The 18,459-nt window shown below is 48.7% G+C and overlaps 1 protein-coding gene across 3 annotated transcripts in view; it reads right to left on the bottom strand.

Moving 5' to 3' along the window:
• TMOD1 (tropomodulin 1) overlaps positions 1 to 18,459 on the bottom strand; it is an 89,222-nt gene that overhangs the window by 57,595 nt on the left and 13,168 nt on the right. For 2 of the 3 annotated variants that reach the window (XM_069576116.1, XM_069576119.1), the window contains exon 2: positions 9,841 to 9,984. In XM_069576116.1, the coding sequence (XP_069432217.1) occupies positions 9,841 to 9,960 (120 nt within the window). In that variant the 5' untranslated portion in view covers positions 9,961 to 9,984. Of the gene's footprint in view, positions 1 to 9,840; positions 9,988 to 18,459 lie in introns of all 3 variants that reach the window. The other variant, XM_069576117.1, reaches the window with a different exon arrangement.

An 18,459-nucleotide genomic window follows, 5' to 3' on the forward strand; every position in this document is an offset into this window, starting at 1 on the left:
CAGGGATCAAATCCAGGTCTCCTGCAATGCAAGCAAATTCTTTACTGACTGAGCTACCACTGCTTCAGTTATGTTATTTTGAATCTCTATTACTTATAGACAAACTGCATTCTAACTGACAACCTGGGTTCTCATCCCAGGCCTTTGAGGCCACACACAGGGCACTGGTGCTCTTGGACCTTGAATCCCCTTTCTGTAAAATGGTCAAAAATCATCTTTTGAAACTTCAGAATAAAGGTTTGAACTCTATATTAGAAGCAGATTATGGCAATCAGTTTTGTCACCACAGGGCATAACTGTTCACTTCCATTCAACTGAAAAGACACCGCATTATGGGGAAGCCCTGTGAGCGCAGCAGCATCTGACTGTGCAGACTGTGCGCTGCACAGCTCCAAGGGCACTATATGTTCTCTGGTTTGTATGAACAGTGGTTCCTGGAGCTACGCAGTGCACAACTTGTACAACTGTACCTGGCTGCCCTGTGTCTGTGGTGGTACAATGCGGCTCTAAATTGCAAAAACCCTAGATTCCAGTGGGCAAGTCATATATGCATGTTCAATAAACATGTATTAAGCACCTATTATGTTCCAGACACTGGGCTAGGTACTTTTCCATCTGTCATGTGAACAGTCAAAATTGGAAACTGGGAGGTCTAAAGTCCAATCAAATGCCAAAACTTGGTTGCTTTTGTCTGTATATTTGAATGAGCTGGCCAACACTTTCAGATAGGAAACTTGCACATAAAAATTCAGATGTCCAGCCTTTCTTGCAAACTTAGATGATGGGACCGTACTGGAGAGCATCTGGTAGAGTGGAATAGCAGGTGCCCTCTAGCCAAACGCAAACTCTCCCGTCTGCCTCAGTCCCCACCACTCCCTACTGTCTCTGACACAGAGGTCAACAAACAGTTAACAGTCATTGGCTCTGTTGCTTTTATTCCTTGAGGGTGAAGTGGTAAATGAAAACTTTCTTACGTCCATCTCTCTTTTCAAGAGCAGAAAAGAAAGAAACGACCCAAGATGGCCATGTGCCTCGAGAAAACTGGCCCAGCTTCCTTCCTTCATTATATTACCTACCTGATGTTGTGGGGGCTTGTCTGCTGCCTCTTGAGTAGAAAGTGAGGGAGTGAGAGAGATGGGGAAGAAACTGGGGGAGTGGGAAGGCAGGGTTAAAACTTTACCATGACTTTTCTTTAAGGGGAATCTGAATCAAAAAAAGCAACATTTTTATATTTGTTAAATTTGGATAATGGGAACACAGGCGTATTCTGTACCTTACTATATGTTTAACATATTTTCTATCAAAAACATCAAAATGAAAAGGGAAATGGCTCAGTGGGGCCGTCTTTGGTGGGGCAGGTGCTTCACTGGGAGCTTAGAGGGGGAGGGTCAGGAAGGGTTCCCAAGGGAGGGGTGGAGAGGTTGGGCCTTGAGAAATGGGAGGATTCTGACTTGAGAATAAAGGGTTCCAGATCCGAGAAGTCACCCAGAAGCAGAAGCGAGGAGGAGGGGATTCTGGAGGCCTACCTGGAGGAAGGTGGCGGGGTGCAGAGCGGGGTGGGGAGGTGGTCAGGGTGCCAGAAGACCGAGGGTGGGCTGGGGACACACCGACACGTGGCCTCACTCGCCCTGACCCCGCCAGGCCCACCCTTGGCTCCGTGCACGGCCGGCAGTGTTTCTAAGGATGTGTGCCTATTTTTAGAGCAGAGATTTCTTTCCATTTCAACTGTTTACTTCTGTCCTGGGCTTGTGAATCTGCCGGCTTGTGTTACAAGGGAGAACCACAGCCCTGTGGACCAGACATGGCCGCTTCCTGCATGGCCAAGAGTGTCTTCTGGTTTATGGGATAGGATGCGGGCCACAAATAGGGAGGGTTTATGATTTTGTGGACTGTGGTTGGAAGTCATGCAGTGTGATCAGAAGTCCCAGGATTCTGTCCCGGTGCAGTGGCTGATTTGCAGTGTGACCCTGAACAAGCCCCTTCCCTTCCCTGGGTTTCAGGCTGCTGTTGTCATATTGATTTCTCATCACCAAAGTGGCGGTAACACTCCTAACCTCAGGAGTAATGATTCGATGAGACACAGAAAGCACCAGGTGAATGACATGTGTGCAGGAGAAACTCTGTAAACCAGGGTTTCTTTTACCCATGCTGTGTTCATACAGGCAGGGACTGAGGTGGGGCTTAGATCATCCCTAAGGGTCCCTCTAATTCTGAGATCCTACAGTTCTAGAGGTTTTCTCCTCCGTCATTTCTCCCTGCAATTCATGGTCCCAGAATTCTTAACACTTTATGGGCTGGGGGAGGCAGGTCTGTCGCCTACCGGCTGTGTGATTTCGGGCATCCGTTTCCTTTTCTTAGGGTGGTTTTAACCCCAACCTGCAAGGATCAATCCCACAGAATCCTCATGGAGATTTTATGAGACAAGGCCTATAAAACACAGGCCAGCACCTGACACGTAAGATGATCTCAACAGAGAATCGTTGTAGTGTTAAAATTATTGTTGCTGGCAGGGGCCTGTTGTTTTCTACTGTTGTTTTTATAATGTGTCACAGATTCCCAGCTGCAGACTTCAGAATCAATTTGAAGGATCCAATTTCTTTATAAGTCTGGGATTATCTCTGCCTTCTTTCATGCAAATATTTTGATCCTCTTACTGAGACACTAAAAAATATTACTCCTTTTCCTCAAAGCCTCATTAACAAGTAACATGTATAGTTAAATTTTTTAGGCTGGTAGTTCTTGTTTTTTTTTTTTTTCTTTTTTTAAGATTTGTATTTATGTGAAAATAATGCAACGACTTCAAAAGAAACTGAATTAGAAAAAATAATTTGCTGGTAATTCCCAACTTTGTTCTCCAACTTGCCTTCCAGGCTCATCCCACATGCCTTCACTGGAGGTGGTAGTTAACAGCACAGGCTACTGTGTCTGACTGTCTGGGCTGGAGTCCCAATTCCTGGGCAAGCTACTTCATTGCTCTAAGCCTCAGTTTCCCCATCTTTAAAATGGGTGTGTGTGTGTTAGTCATTCAGTTGTGTCCAACTCTTTGCGACCCCATGGACTGTAGCCTGTCAGGCTCCTCTGTCCATGGAATTTCCCAGCAAGAATACTGGAGTGAGTTGCCATTTCCTCCTCCAGGGACCTTCCTGACCCAGGGACTGAACCTGGGTCTCCTGTATTGCAGACAGTTTCTTTGCTGTGTGAGCCACCAGGAAAATGGGGCTGATAACCAAAACTTTCGGAAGACTAAAGAAGATAATCCATGCAGGGCTCTGTCATAGTAAATGCTGACTATCTATTGATGCTCTAAGAACTCATACACTGTACCCTGCTCAAGCCATGGTGTGACCTGTCATTCTCAAACATCGCTATACATTGCCCATTTTCCCCGCCGTCTGGTACGGCCGAGCAGCTGGCTCAGCTTCAGAGCGGCATCCACTTAACTCCACAGAGACAAGAAAGGGCAGGTCCACTTGGGGAATCAGTCAACAGCGGATACTTTTAGCACATGGAGCATTCCTCTCCCGTGGGAGTCCAAGTGCAACAATCTCATGATAAGCTCGAGTTTTTCCAGGCCGCAGACTAAGAAAGTTTTGAGGACTGTTTTTTTTTTTTTTTTTTACTGTGCACAAGTTTGGAATCTTCTGCTGCAAACAAAGCAGCTTTCCAGTTCTCCGTACTCTACTGTGTCACATGACACTGAGGCTTAACAGTTGCATCACTGCAAACCTAACCCCCTCCAACACTACCTGTTAACTGAATTCAGGTCATAAGACTGTGAAGAACTGTGCATAAAATCAGAGATGCTTAGAGCTGGAGGAGGTGTCAGAGGGCATCTAGGCCAACTGTGTCCATTTTGCAGACTGGGAAACTGAGATCCAGAGAGGGAAAAGCACTTGCCTAAGTTGGGAGCAGAGTCAGGATTAAGGATCTCTGCATCTCAGGTTGTTTCTAGGAGGAAAAGGGGACAGTCTTTCACACAGTACCCTCCCCAACTATAAAGCCAGAGCACATGCATGGCTCAACCTCTCTTCCTGAGGACTCCAGTGAAGCCTTTTAGTGTCAGGGCTCAGTGGACTCAGAGCTGTGTCATGGTTCTGCCACCGCCTCACTGCAGTTTCTTGGACAAGTTACTTGACCTCTTAGTTTTCTCATCTGCAAAATGGGATGACAATAATGCCTGTACCGCAGGATTAGGATGACAGTTGAATGAATTAATATTTTCAAAATGCAAGAACAGTGTCTGCATATAAAAAGTGCCCTCTAAGCGCTTGTTGAACTAAAATTAAAACAGGAGGGGTAGAGCATATAAGAGAGAGGACAGTGGGCCCAGACATGTGACCAGTGCAAGTTCCCTCCTCTCTCTGGGCTCGGGTTCTGCTCTGTGAGTTGGAGGGCTAGACACCTGCTGGTCTCTGCGTCCCCTCCAGGCCAGTGGCCCGGAGGCCTCTTGAGGTCTGCATACCTTTGGCCTCTCCCCGTGCTGTGATTTCAGAACATGGGTGGAGGTCAGGTGAAACTCAAGCTGGAATGTTTGTGCTCTCAGCAGGAATGGAGCCCCACTAGACCTTTTCAAAGCTCCCATCCTGACTTGCAAATCAGGTAACAGAGGCACCTCAGTGAGGGGCCAATTGTGAGGTGGAGACAAAAACCCCACTGGTCTTGGTTATCTCCTATCCTTGCTCTGATTTCTCTTCTCTTTTTCTTGAACTTAGAGAGAAAGCGGTCTTTGAAAATGTCCACTTGAAACCACAATGGTATGAGGATCCCAGGTCTCGGATTGCCAACCCTACTCCAAAATTCAAGTGTATTTGAACCTTCCTCCTGCCAGAGGGGGAGGTGGCACACTTTGAGGCCTGCTTGAAACCTGAGTCTCCATGCCCTGGTCCTGTGATACAGGGCGAGACAGTCAGCTCTCTGTGCCCCAGGCTCTCCATCCCACCTGTGTTCGCAGGCATACCTTCCTGTTAACCACCTGCAAGAAGGGCTCAGGTGTGTAAGGGCACAGAGGCCCTGGGAATTTGCTTCTGGGGCCAGATACTTTGATATTAGGAGTGGGGTCATTTGCCAGTTTGGAAAATGGAGCTCCAAGCTAAGGCTCAAACAGTTCTCAGGGGCTCTACTCTGAGAGGGTTCCTCTATCTGCCTAGTCCAAGGTCTGATGTCTGGCTCTGAACCTTGTCATCATGCATCCAATTTGCAGCCACAGCCTAATCCTAACTCATTTCCATCCAGGGACTCAGGGCAACTCCAACAGCCTGGAAAACCAGAGGCAGAAGGCTTTGGGGGCTTCTTGGGGAATCTGTGCTTCACCCTGGGAGCAGCAAAGATTCTTCAAGATGGTGGAAGGGTTGCAGAGAAGGGCAGGGCCCTTGCTTATCTTTAGGGAAGATCTCTGTCAGCAAACCCACTCACTCTCTGTCCTCAGAACTCCCTGGGCTGCTGAGAGAAGTCCATAGTCTTTAGCCTGCCTTACACCTCCCTCTCCCCCCATGTCTAGCCCCCTTCAAGGCTCAGCTAGCCCTCCACCAGAACCCCACCTACACTCCCCACCACCGACTGCTCTCTGTGCCTGGGCCTCTGCTTGTGGCCTTCGCTCAACATACAACTGTTTTTATTCATGGCTTAGAAGAATCCAGGGCCCAGTTTCAGTATCACCTGCTCTGTAAAGCCTCCTACCGAAAGGATTCATCCTTTCCCTGAGCTCCTTGTGTGCTCCCACTTGGGGTGTGGCTTATTGCGCCCGCTCCCCTCTGGACTGAGCACCTGAGGTCAACTCCAGTGGCCTCGCCTTGGGGACCATCTCCTCCTGGTTGGGTGTAGGTGTGAGCAAGGGGTTGTGGGCAGAGGATACATTCCTGGAGGGGTTTGTCACTCTGTGGGGCCTAAAACCCAGGACCCCTAGACAAAGATTCTGGGTTATCTTAAAGAAGACATTTAATCAAATCTGGAGGTAGGACCAGTTTATAAGCTCATGGAAACAGTACTGAATGGGGCCAATGAGTCTCCATCATTCCATGGACTGGGCCAATAAGGTCTGAAAGGACAGCAACTGGCTCAAGGTGATGTGAATGTGAGAGACACAGCCAGGGTTGCCCCTGGAACATCTAACCTCTTGTCTTGCATCTTCTCTGCTAACCTACACTCCCTGTACACGAGCTGTGGCTACTGGAGGGTTAGTGAAATGGTACAATAGTATTTACTGTATGGATCACTGTTAAACTAGGTTTGAAGAGTGACAGCTTTTTTAAAAAAGAGACATGAAATATCCCATTTTTAATAAAAATATATCAAATGGAAAATTTACTTAATTCAGTAATATTCATTCTGTACCTTCTCTGAACTGGTCATCAGCCGGGGTGCCAAGGATATACAGATACAACGATAGTATAGCAGGCCACCTTGGAGTCCCTCCCTTGGTTCTGTCACAGCTCTGTGGTGACTGGCCAAACCACAGATGTGACCAGTGAGCTTCCTGTCTTGGGATGCCATAACCTGGCTGCAGAGGCAAATTCTGAGCTTAAACACATTTATATGTACTACTTATGAAACGCAAAGATAAAGACATCAAACCAGTGGAAGTAGATCTTTGTATATTAGTTGTTTAGTTGTGTCTGACTCTCTGCGACCCCATGGACTACAGCCTGCCAGGCTCCTCTATCCATGGAATACTCCAGGCAAGAATATCAGAGTGGGTTGCCATGCCCTTCTCCAGGTTATCTTCCCAAACCAGGGGTCGAAATCATGTCTCCCACGCTGCATGCAGATTCTTAACCATCTGAGCCACCAGGGAAGCCCTTCACTTCTCAGTTAAGTCATTCCATGACAGACATTCCCTACCGTCCTGAAGCAGCTGGCTTAATGGAATGGTGGATAGGGCTTTTGAAAACTCAGCTACAGTGCAGCCAGGTGGCGAAACCCTGCAGGGCTGGGGCAAGGGTCGCTCTGAGTCTGAACATGCTCTGATTCAGTGTCCAGTATGTGGTGCTGCTTCTCCATGACCAGGACTCACGGGTCCAGGAGTCAAGGGTTGGCACAGGGATCCAGAAATTGCCAACATCCTCTGGATCATAGAAAAAGCAAGAGAATTTCAGAAAAACATCTACTTCTGCTTCACTGACTACACCTAAGACTTTGACTGTGTGGATCACAACAAACTAGAAAATTCTTAGAGATGGGAATACCAGACCACTTTACCTGCCTCCTAAGAAACCTGTATGCAGGTCAAGAAGCAACAGTCAGAACCAGACATGGAACAATGGACTGGTTCCAAACTGGGAAAGGAGTACATCAAGGCTGTATATTGTCACCCTGTTGACTTAACTTCTATGCAGAGTACATCATACGAAATGCCAAGATGGATGAAGCACAAGCTGGGAGAAATATCAATAACCTCAGATATGTAGATGACACCACCCTTATGGCAGAAAGTGAAGAAGAACTAAAGAGCCTCTTGATGAATGTGAAAGAGAAGAGTGAAAAAGCTGGCTTAAAACTCAACATTCAAAAAAATGAAGATCATGGCATCTGGTCCCATCACTTCATGGCAAATAGATGAGGAAACAATGGAAACAGTGACAGACTATTTTCTCGGGCTCCGAAAATCACTGAAGATGGTGACTATAGCCATGAAATTAAAAGTTGCTTGTTCCTTGGAAGAAAAGCTATGACAAACCTCGACAGCATATTAAAAAGCAGAGACGTTATTTTGCCAACAAAGGTCCATCTAGTTAAAGCTATGGCTTTTCCAGTAGTCATGTATGGATGTGACAGTTGGACCATAAAGAAGGCTGAATGCTGAAGAATTGGTGCTTTTTAACTGTGGTGTTGGAGAAGACTCTTGAGAGTACCTTGGACTGCAAGAAGATCATCCTAATTATTCATCAGAAGGACTGATGCTGAAGCTGAAGCTCTGATACTTTGGCCACCTGATGTGAAGAGCCAACTCATTTGAAAAGACACTGATGAAAGATTGAAGGCAGGAGGAGAAGGGGATGACAGAGGATGAGATGGTTGGATGGCATCGTTGACTCAACAGACATGAGTTTGAGCAAGCTCCAGGAGGTGGTGAAGCACAGGGAAGCCTGGCATGCTGTAGCTCACGGGGTCGCAAAGAGTCAGACACGACTGAGACTAAAAAACAACAACCCACTCACTATCACAACTGGTACCCCTAGTGACCCACTGGCAAAAGTTTTGCTTCCTGTTCCTGTGACCTTATGCTCTGCTGGCCTCAAGGTCTTAGTTCCAAAGAGAGGAATACTTCTACTAGGAGACACAGCAATGATTCCATTGGATTGGAAGTTAAAACTGCCACTTTGGGGGCTTCTTATGCCTCTGAATGAATAGGCAGAAAGGGAATTTCTGTACTGGCTGGGGTGATGTGTGTTGATTACCGAGGGGAAAATTAGGCTGCTGCTCCAGAAGGGTGGTAAAGAAGGGCATCCCCCTGAAATACAAGGGATTCCTTGTATTTCTATAGGGCTTTCTCAGTATTACAAGGCCCAGGAATTAAAGTCAATGGAAAACTATAGTAACTCAATCCAGGCAGGACTACTAATGGTCCAGGCCCTTCGGGAGTAGATTCATTCCATCAGGCAAACACTCACAGCCAGCTAAGGTGCTTGCTGAAGGCAAAGGGAGCAGGGAATGGGTAGTAGAAGAAGGCAGTTATAAATACCAGCTATGACCACGTGACCAGTTAGACAAACGAGGACAATATTGTTATGAGTATTTCCTCTGTATTTTTATGAACATGTTTGCGTATGTGTGAGTCTATGTATGTGTGTATGCATTAAGTAAATATCTTTGTTTTCTTTCCTCTATTATTCTCTTAATATGTAATAAAGAATGTACTGATTTTATATGGTGGCATTTAAGTATTGTTAATTTTATATCATAGTATTAAGTTTCAGGCTATCAAGGAGAAAAGTAAACATTACTCAAGGACTTTACTTCTTCTTCTGGCAGGTATCCAGGATATTTGTATCACATTAGGCAGAATTATGACCTTATTATTGTCCTATATAGAGAAAAGTATGGTTTAAAAAGATGTGTATGGGTGCCAAGTTGACCACAAGTGGACATGTGATGATTAATTTTATGCATCAACTTGACAGGGTCACAGACTGCCCAAACATTTAGCTAAGCATTATTCTGAATATGTCTGTGAAGGTATTTCTAGATGACATTAACATCGGAATTGGTAGACTGAGTAAAGCAGATGGCCCTCCCTAAGGTGGGTGGGCCCCATCCAATCAGTTGAAGGTCTGAATACATATACAACAAAAAGGCTGAAACTCCTACCAGTAAGAGGGAATTTCTTTCTGCCTGACCTTTCTGAGTTGGGTAATTGCTTTTGTTTTGTTTTCTTGCCTTTGGACTTGATCTGAAACACTGGCTCTTCCTGGGCCTTGAGCCTGCTAGCTATTGTACTGAAACTATACCATCAGCTCTCCTGGTTCTCAGGCCTTTGGACTCAGGCTAGAACAACACTTTCAGTTGTCCTGGGTCTCCAGGTCGCCAACTGCAGATCCTGGAACTTGTCAGCCTCAATCATCATGGAAGCCAATTACTTACAAGAATAAATTTCTTCATATCTAAATCTATGTATCTATACTATTTGTTCTATTACTTTAGAGAATCATGACTAGCACAACACACACACACGCACCCCCCCCCCCCCCCCCCCACACACACACACAAAGGCGAGACCACTCTAGGGGTATTGCCACAGAAGGAAAGGCGAAATGGTGCCCCAGGCAGTCAGCCTGCCCCTCCCCCAGGTGGCAAGAGTCACCGTGCTGTGTGTGTGACAATGTGTCCCTTTCGGTGCCTACTCACATCAGGGTCCAGCTCATCCAGCTCGTTTTCCAGGGTCCTTAGCTCCTCTTCTGTTAGAGCTCCAAGGATTTCATCTTCATCCAGGTCGCGGTATTTCTCTAGTTCTCGTCTGTACGACATTGTGAAAGAGCTTTCTGTGCTGACCTACTGGAAAGAGAAAAACCTTAGAAAGATCCTTCTTGGATTCATTCTCAGAGCAAGTAGATGCTTGTCACTCACAAGGAGGCCTGGGCATGTTTTATGAATTGTCAGGATAATAATTACTATAATGGAATCCTGAATTAAGTTGGATTAATTCTCTAATAAACTGTGCAAGGTTAAAGTCCTGAGGGCATGCGGCTCAACAAAATGTAATTGTTGTAATTGGCAAGGCCATTAGTTACAAGTAATAGATGATTATAAATGGCCTATGAGTGCCTGAAAACTGTTTCATTCTTCAAGTAGTTCAAATATTTTCTGTACAACTCTCCACCCCATATATCCTTATGGAAAACATGCTGGACATTCTGCCAAGGCCTATCTTAAAAGCAGGGTGAACATCAGTGGTCCATTGAGCACCTGCTGTATGCAGGCTCTTCTACAACATCTCATTCAATCCTCGTGAAGAACAGCTGATGCTAATAGCTAACTTTTTTAAAAAAATTTTAATTGGTAATAGGGAGAAGACTCTTGAGAGTCCCTTGGATGGCAAAGAGATCCAACCAGTCCATTCTGAAGGAGATCAGCCCTGGGATTTCTTTGGAAGGAATGATGCTAAAGCTGAAACTCCAGTACTTTGGCCACCTCATGCGAAGAGTTGACTCATTGGAAAAGACTCTGATGCTGGGAGGGATTGGGGCCAGGAGGAGAAGGGGATGACAGAGGATGAGATGGCTGGATGGCATCACTGACTCGATGGACGTGAGTCTGAGTGAACTCCGGGAGTTGGTGATGGACAGGGTGGCCTGGCGTGCTGCAATTCATGGGGTCACAGAGTCAGACACGACTGAGTGACTGAACTGAACTGAACTGAATAGCTAACTTATACTACCATACACCAAGCTGTGATTAAGTGATTCCCAAGGACATCCTATTAATAATTTAACCTCTGTGGCAGGCATTCATTCCCATCTTGTAGATGAGGATGTTGAGTTTAGAGAGGCTGCTGCTGCTGCTGCTAAGTCGCTTCAGTCGTGTCCGACTCTGTGCGACCCCATAGACGGCAGCCCACCAGGCTCCTCCGTCCCTGGGATTCTCCAGGCAAGAACACTGGACTGGGTTGCCATTTCCTTCTCCAATGCATGAAAGTGAAAAGTGAAAGTGAAGTCGCTCAGTCATGTCCGACTCGTAGCGACCCCATGGACTGCAGCCTACCAGGCTCCTCTGCCCATGGGGTTTTCCAGGAAAGAGTACTTGAGTGGGTTGCCATTTCCTTCTCCTTAGAGAGGTTGAGGGACTCACCAATCACACTACCGAGAGGCAGAAGGATCACCATTTGAACCAGATCTGCTGTGTTCCAAGCCTGCACTGTTCTAGCCACTGCATCCACACCTTTTCACAGAATCCCCTAACTTCATGGCCAGAAGGAGACCTCCTTGTCCAGATCTCTCATTTCACCTCTGAGGGAGCTGGCTCAGAGAGGAAGTGACTAATGGGAGGGAGGGGGTCTGGGAAAAGGGGGTCCAGGTCTGCCACTTGCCAGCTGTCCTCTTTGCTAGAGACGCCTACTGCTCATTCCCCATGGCACAGAGGTAACTGACACCCGTGTCTGGATCCCGTCTCTGGTACTTCCATAACTAGGACACTTTCACACTTGAGAACTCATTCAATCCTGGTGCCACACCCTGTAAATTGAGTCTTTTAACTAAAACCATTTTGTCAACAAAGAAATTGAGGGATGGCTTAGGCCTTGACTCAGAATCCCTGTCACCGGACCCCAGTGCTTCCACTGCACCACACCACCTCTCACCTAACATTGAATTGTGTCCCCTCCAAGTTCTTCTGTTGAAATTCTAACCTCCCCACCTCAGTAACCCAATACCATGATCCAAGTAAGAATGTGACAGTACTTGGAAAGAGGGGTGTTGCAGATGTAATTAAAGTTCAGTGAGGTCATGCCAGAGAAGGGTGGGCCCCTAACTCAATAGGACTGGTGTCCTTATGAAAAAGGGAAATGGAAACAGGCACACAGGAAGAGCATCACGTGAAGATGAAGGCAGAAACGGAGGTGATGCTTCTACAAGCCGAGGAATACCAAAGATTCCAGCAAGCCACCAGAACCTGGGGAGAAGCCTGGAACAGACCCTCAGCCCTTGGAAGGAACCAATCCTGCCAACACCTTGATCTTGGATGTCTGGCCTCTGGAACTTTAAGACAATAAATCTCTGCTTTTTAAATCAGTCAGTGTGCGGTACTTTATTATGGCAACCATAGCAACTAATACAATCAGCATCACCTTTCTTGCAGCAGTTTGTGGTTTCAGACCCCAGTGCAAACAAATACAAACAAAACCCATGGCTCATCTGTGAAATGATTGATGGAATTTTCCAGAGTAGAGAAAAACAAAACCTAGGAAAAGAACCAACTTATCAATCAAAAAGCTGGGAGTAATTGTTGATCTAAAACAAAGTAATTAAAAATAAACAAAAACCAAAGTTGACTCAGCTACCAGAAGCAGCCTCCATTTCAGGAAGAAAGCAGAGATCCACCTATTAGTGCAAGTCCGTGCCTGTGTGGGGCTATTTGTAGGAGAAGCCCGTGTGTGTGACAGCTGGCTTGATAAGAAAGGACTTGATTCCCAAATACAGAAAAGCCCAGTGCTATCCCTTTTTCTAAGCATGGCTCAGCTTGACCTGATGTCTTCCTCTGACCAGACCCCAAGACTGCAGTGTTCAGACCATAAATGGGCCCCCCCCCCACCCCTTGATTCATTTCTATTTGTTTCCAAAGAAAGCACAAGCAACCGACAATGGTATAGATGAAAAAGAAAAACAACCCTTCCTGAAGGCTCTCAGAGAATGGCCTAATTTGGATTTTCCTGAGTAGGGAGCCAGGAGAGGCCCTGTGATTTCCATCTCGGGGCCAAGAGGACCCTAGTGGAGGGCTCAGATGCTTCCTAAACATCACAGAGACATCTCCAAACTAGCCTCTCTCAGGTGGACTGCAAAACACATTTCTGGTGCTCAGACAGATCCTGGGTTGTACACAGTTGCACGGGACTCTGGACTCCCCCTGACTTCTCAAAACTGTTGGCGTGCTTGCTACGACAGAGGTCCATCACCACGATGGTGAGGCTGCGAGCAGAGCTACCCTGACCTCTGGGCCAGGAAACTACATCTCTGAGAAACCTTTCCTGGAATCGGAACCTCACGGAACAAAGTTTGGGAAACATAGCCTTGGATTCACCTCTGGGTCACATGAGGGACAAGAAGGGACTGGGGGAGAGGACCAGCTGAGACAGGTTTGGGACCCTGGGAGCTGCCCATGCTTGACTCCTTAGCCAGTTGACTCATTTTCCTAGATGCTTTGCACTAAAATCCTTAGAAAAAGTCATGGACGGACCCTGGAGAAGGGACAAACTGGGACAAGGGAACAGACAGGGGAGAGAGGAATCCATGTCAAAGCAGTCGGGGGAGAAAGGAGCTGGGAAGAGGCGAGAAGACATGTAGGTGGCAACTAGGGGCCTGCTAAAGGAGGGGTGGGGCTGGCTGGCAGGCACCTTCAGAGATGCCCTCCTGAGGGCTGCAGTCTTTAAAGTTCCTGGAGAAGTCTCCGTCTTAGTGCACACAGGAAAGTTACTGTCCCACTTACATACTCCGAGGTGCCAATGAATTTAAAAATCATATTTCAAAGGATGTAAAAGGCCCTTTCTAATGTCACGTGTCCCATGAACAGAGCGACAAGGTATTTCATTAAATAAGCTGAGAGGAACGGCGAACTCCTAAGGTAAACTATGAAGCTGTCAGCTTCAAGCCACACTCATCCACTTGGCTCCCAGGGGTGGTTTCTCTAAAGTGAGATTCTTCTCCTGTGTTCAGTGACGTGTGGAAACTGGAGGTCAGAGAGACACAGGGCGGGAGGGAGGTGAAAACACCATGTTAACAAGAGCCCACTGAAAGCTTGGCTTTAAATGATGGCTTGGAAGAGAGGGTATTTTATAGCTGTTAGTAAAAGCCTCTGTTTCCTACTAAAAGAGGTGTCACAGATGGACACAGTCTGAGATTCACAGGACTTTGGCCAGAGTGCCAGCTGAGGAGGTAACTCGCTGGGGTGGCCCTTGATAAATCCCTCCTCTCCCCTGGGCCTCTGTTTGCTCATCTGTAAAGTGAGTATAAATGGACCAGGAAGTTCTGTTTGCAACCTAGCCCCCAGGGGTGGTGTTTACCCTGTGCTCAGGGGAGACCTCAGGTTCCAAGAAGTTTCTCCAGACCCCTGCAAGGGGGTTAAGTGGGAAAGACTAAGCAAGGGTGCTTCCCCAGTACTGCCTGATTTATTGGGGGTTCCATAGAAGATTGCTCTTGACAACAGGATTCACCTACTAAAATAAAAGGTTGATATCCACTGGACTGAGTTTCTTCATCTGCACAGTGAGGGGATTACAGTACTCAAGCTCTGAGTCAGGGCAGCCCCTGGAGTACCCATAGGCGCTGTGATGATGAGCCTGCAGCAAGCAGGTAAGGGGCAAAAGCCTGGGGCTGGGGCATGGTTAGCATGAGCACTGCACCTATCAAACACATTATTACGAGGCTCCCATAGCTACTGCCACTGCTGGGGCTGCTCCCTTCCCCCGCTGCATCCCCTATACTCTCGTCAGACCGCCATGCCCTCAGGTAAGGAGCTGTGTCTTATCCTTATGGTCCTGGAGCCTAGCCCTGCACCTGCGGATGGTGTTAGTTGGGCACGAGTACATCTGGACTTTGATCTAGTGTCTTGGGAACTTGGAGCAAGTCCCTCTCTTCTTGGGTCCTCTGCTTCCCCATCTTTAAAGTGGAAAGATCTTGGAGGGCTGGGAACCCGAGAGGAGAGGGATGGGCAGGAAGGGGTGATGCTGCTGCCTGCCTTACAGATGGGCTCCTGAGCGAGAGCTGGTGAGAAAAAGAAAAAGAAAAAGAAAAAGAAAAAGAAAAGGACAGTTCGACCAATTTAAAACACATTTAAAAACGTTAGTCTTCCAAACCCTGTGTATTTTTACATGAATGGCATGTCTGGCCTCCCAGCTTCTCAATGGCAGGAACTTTAAGCTGCTGCTAAATATGCAAAAAAGAGAATTTACCACCTGTGCCAGGGAGTAAAAGTAGGCAGGGTGGACAGCAAAAATGAGTGGGTCAAGCACTGAGGCCATCCCTCAGGAAGCTTCAGGAATGGAAGCTCTGGAAGCAGTCCCTGGAGTACCAACAGGTCTTTCCCAGGAGGTGGGCACAGTCACATCTGCTGTGGCTCCTCCAGCATCTGCCCCGGGGGACACTTGGCCAGGAGGTGCGGGAGCCGCATCTTGATTTACAGACCACACTTCCCCGAGGTCGGGAAGAGCTGAGTCACAAGTTTAAATGAATATTTTCCAGTTATACCATCTTGTTATTTCAGCCACAGGAAAGGGAGGTGGATTTACAAAAACAAAGCTGATTTCTCACAGCCTCTCCCCTCTGTTTTTGTCTCGTCTTCTCTTTGGGAAGACATTTTGGCCACACGGGATTTATGCCCGTCATCCCTGCGCCTCTCCCTTCCACTGGGTCCCCTGTCCCTCCCGCGAGAGCAGTCTCCCCACTGCCCTCCTCCCCAGGGCACCTCTGGGGGCAGCAATGCTTTACCCCACATGACCCCTCCACCTCCCCTGATGACTGGACAGAGTAGATGCTGGGTTCAAGGACAGCTGATTCATTGGCTAGTCAATGACCTATGTGGTGGCTTGGATTAAAAAAAAAAAAAAAGAGTTGGATGAATGCGCTCCTTCATTTCCTGGCATTTTGTACTGGTTCCTGAGACTGCCCTAACAAATGGAGGGGCCTCAACAGAAGAAATTCACCGTTTCTCAGCTTAGGAGCTGGAAGTCCAGAATCTAGGTGTGGTGGGGTTGGTTCCTTCTAGAAGCTCTGAGGGAGAATCTAGTGAGTTGAGAGATGGGCAACATGGTGTCCCCAGAAGAGTCCCATCCCTGCTCCTTGGGCCTGGATGGCTGCCGCTCATGCTGGATTCCCATCAGACCCTCATCGCGCCACCATCCGCTCGAGGCCCAGCCCCTCCTCATGCTCCCTCGCTGCACTCAGGCTGAGTCCCTGCTCCTTGCAGCCTAAGAACCTGACTGTCTCCGTCTGCCTCCTTCCTTTCTCCCCACTCCTCCCCAGGCTCCCTGATGACAGGTTCTTCTTGGCCTGCCTGTTCTCCTGGCTACTGCCCTCTGCTTGCATCTCACACCCTCCCTGGGGGCTATCTCCGAGGTGGGGGGTCAGTGTCCAGTGATAAGCTGATGGCCTTCCCATGGTCTCTCCAGCCTGGGCTCTGCTGGGCACATCTCCTGGAGCCCCTCTGGCTCCATGAGCTCAGCCCTGAGTGTGGCCACCTTCCCACCACCACCACCTCACCCTGCTGCCATCAGCCACCCAGGCCAGACACCTGGGGGCCAGCCCAAAACCCTCCCCTAGCCTTCCCAAGCTCTGGTAGGTCCCCACACCTGTCAATCCTCTCTCTCATTGACTCTTTTGAATGTTACAGTTTTTGTTGTTGCTGTCGTTTGATTGTGGTAAAATGCATAACACAAAATTAATGTAACCATTTTAAGCGTACAGTTAGTTCTATAGGTTTAAATACATTCACGCTGTTGTACAACCGTCACTACCACCCATCCCCAGAACGTTTTCATCTTCCCCAATGGAAACTCTGTCCCCCTTGAAGCCCTAAGCCCCTCCCCTCCCCAGCCTCTGAAGCCCCCATTTTGCTTTCGGCCTCTGCCCATCTGATTACTCTAAGAGACTCCTCCTTCGGCCTCTGCCCATCTGATTACTCTAAGAGACTCTTCCGAGCGGAATCGCGCACTCGTCCTTTGGCGACCGACTCGCCTCTCTCCAGCCTTCTGCGCGTCTGTCGCTCCTCTCCCTCGTCATGGCGCCTGCCCGTTTTGCATCCGTGTTATCAGTTCTCCTACCTTCTGTCCACATGTCCCTCAGCCTCCAAACGGTGCTTGTGAAAGTCAGTTCTGACGCTGCTCCTGAGTTGAAGCCTCCTTGAACAGTCCCCATTATGACAGATGCAGGGCCAGCTCCCCAGCCTGGGGCCTGAGGCGCTTGGAGACCCGGCCGGCTCTGCGCTGTCCCAGCTTCCAATCCCCACAAGGCCCTCCCCTTCCAGCTGCACCCACCACCCCTCCCTGAGCACCCTGACATTCTGGGTCCGCTCAGCCTGGATGCCCTCTCTCCACCTCCATACTGGAGAGCTGAGGCCTCCTGCTGTGCTTCCATGCCCCGTGGAGGAGACCTTGGCCCCCATACCCTCCAGCCCCCAGGCTGGACTGGGCGGGTGTGGCGCCCCACCTGACCAGCATCTTGTGCACAGGTCAGACCGCAGACGCCGTTATTGCAGGTCAGTTGGGGATACAGACGTCTGGAGCTGGGGAACACCTGAATTCTAGCCCAGGCCAGTGACTGCAAAGGGAAGAAAGACAACTGAAGAAAGTCAGCTTGACTGGATGGGGCGGGGGTAGGCTGTGGAAGAGGTAGACAAGTGGGTATTGGAAGGCTGCGGCAGGGCTTGCCTTCCTCAATGTCTGCATTTTGGAACAGCGTCATAAAACATGAGGCAACAATTACAGCAAAACAATTCCAAAGGGCAGATTAACTTTGCAGATCAACGCAACAAAGCCAAAACACTGCTCTCATGCCTGCAGTCTCATGTCCCCTTGCAAGGCAGGACACGCGCGCCTCGGTGTGCTGTCACCTGTGATTGGACCGAGAGAGACAGGGAGAAGGAGAGTGCTAGGCCGAGAGCACCAAATCTCCTCACCTGTGATTGGGCCCAGAGAGACAGGGAGAGGGAGAGTGCTAGGCCGAGAGAGCCCAATCTCCTGCGTGAGAGTCTGGCTGCTCACCTCGCCCTGAGGAGGGACTCTCCCAGCCAGGGCTGGCTGAGGTATCCACCGAGTCCAGCGCAAAACAGGACTGTGGCGGCCCGAGTTCAGACAGGGAGAAACTGCCGTTAAAAGTACCGAGACATGAAGTTTTCCCTTCCTCTCATGGTCTCTGTCCCGATCTATCACACTGTCCTTAACACTTATGATTGGATATTGTGATGTACACAGGTGCCTGGGTGCTGTGACTCAGTGCATGCAGGCCAAGCCCTCTGGCTGCCAGCTTCCCTCCCCTGGCCCAGGTGGGACACACACGCTCTGCCCTGGTAGGGCACCCACCAGTTGGGCCAGGGATCTCCCCTTCCAGTGGGGCCACTGTCCAATACGCAGAGATGGGTGATCCCCATGGTACCCCAACTTCTGCACCAGGACACTAAATGCCTGGATCCAGGGATGACAAAAAGGCTGTCTTGCAGAGCTGCCAGCTGAATGCACCCGGGGCAAGAGCCCCGGTAGCAGCTGGGTGGGGATGGGGAGGGGGAGGCTGTGTGGATCTGGGGGTGTCAGGAGGCCAGGCAGCTGGA

The sequence above is a fragment of the Ovis canadensis genome, chromosome 2 (genome assembly GCF_042477335.2).
Source record: "Ovis canadensis isolate MfBH-ARS-UI-01 breed Bighorn chromosome 2, ARS-UI_OviCan_v2, whole genome shotgun sequence".
In the NCBI taxonomy this organism is placed as follows: domain Eukaryota; kingdom Metazoa; phylum Chordata; class Mammalia; order Artiodactyla; family Bovidae; genus Ovis; species Ovis canadensis.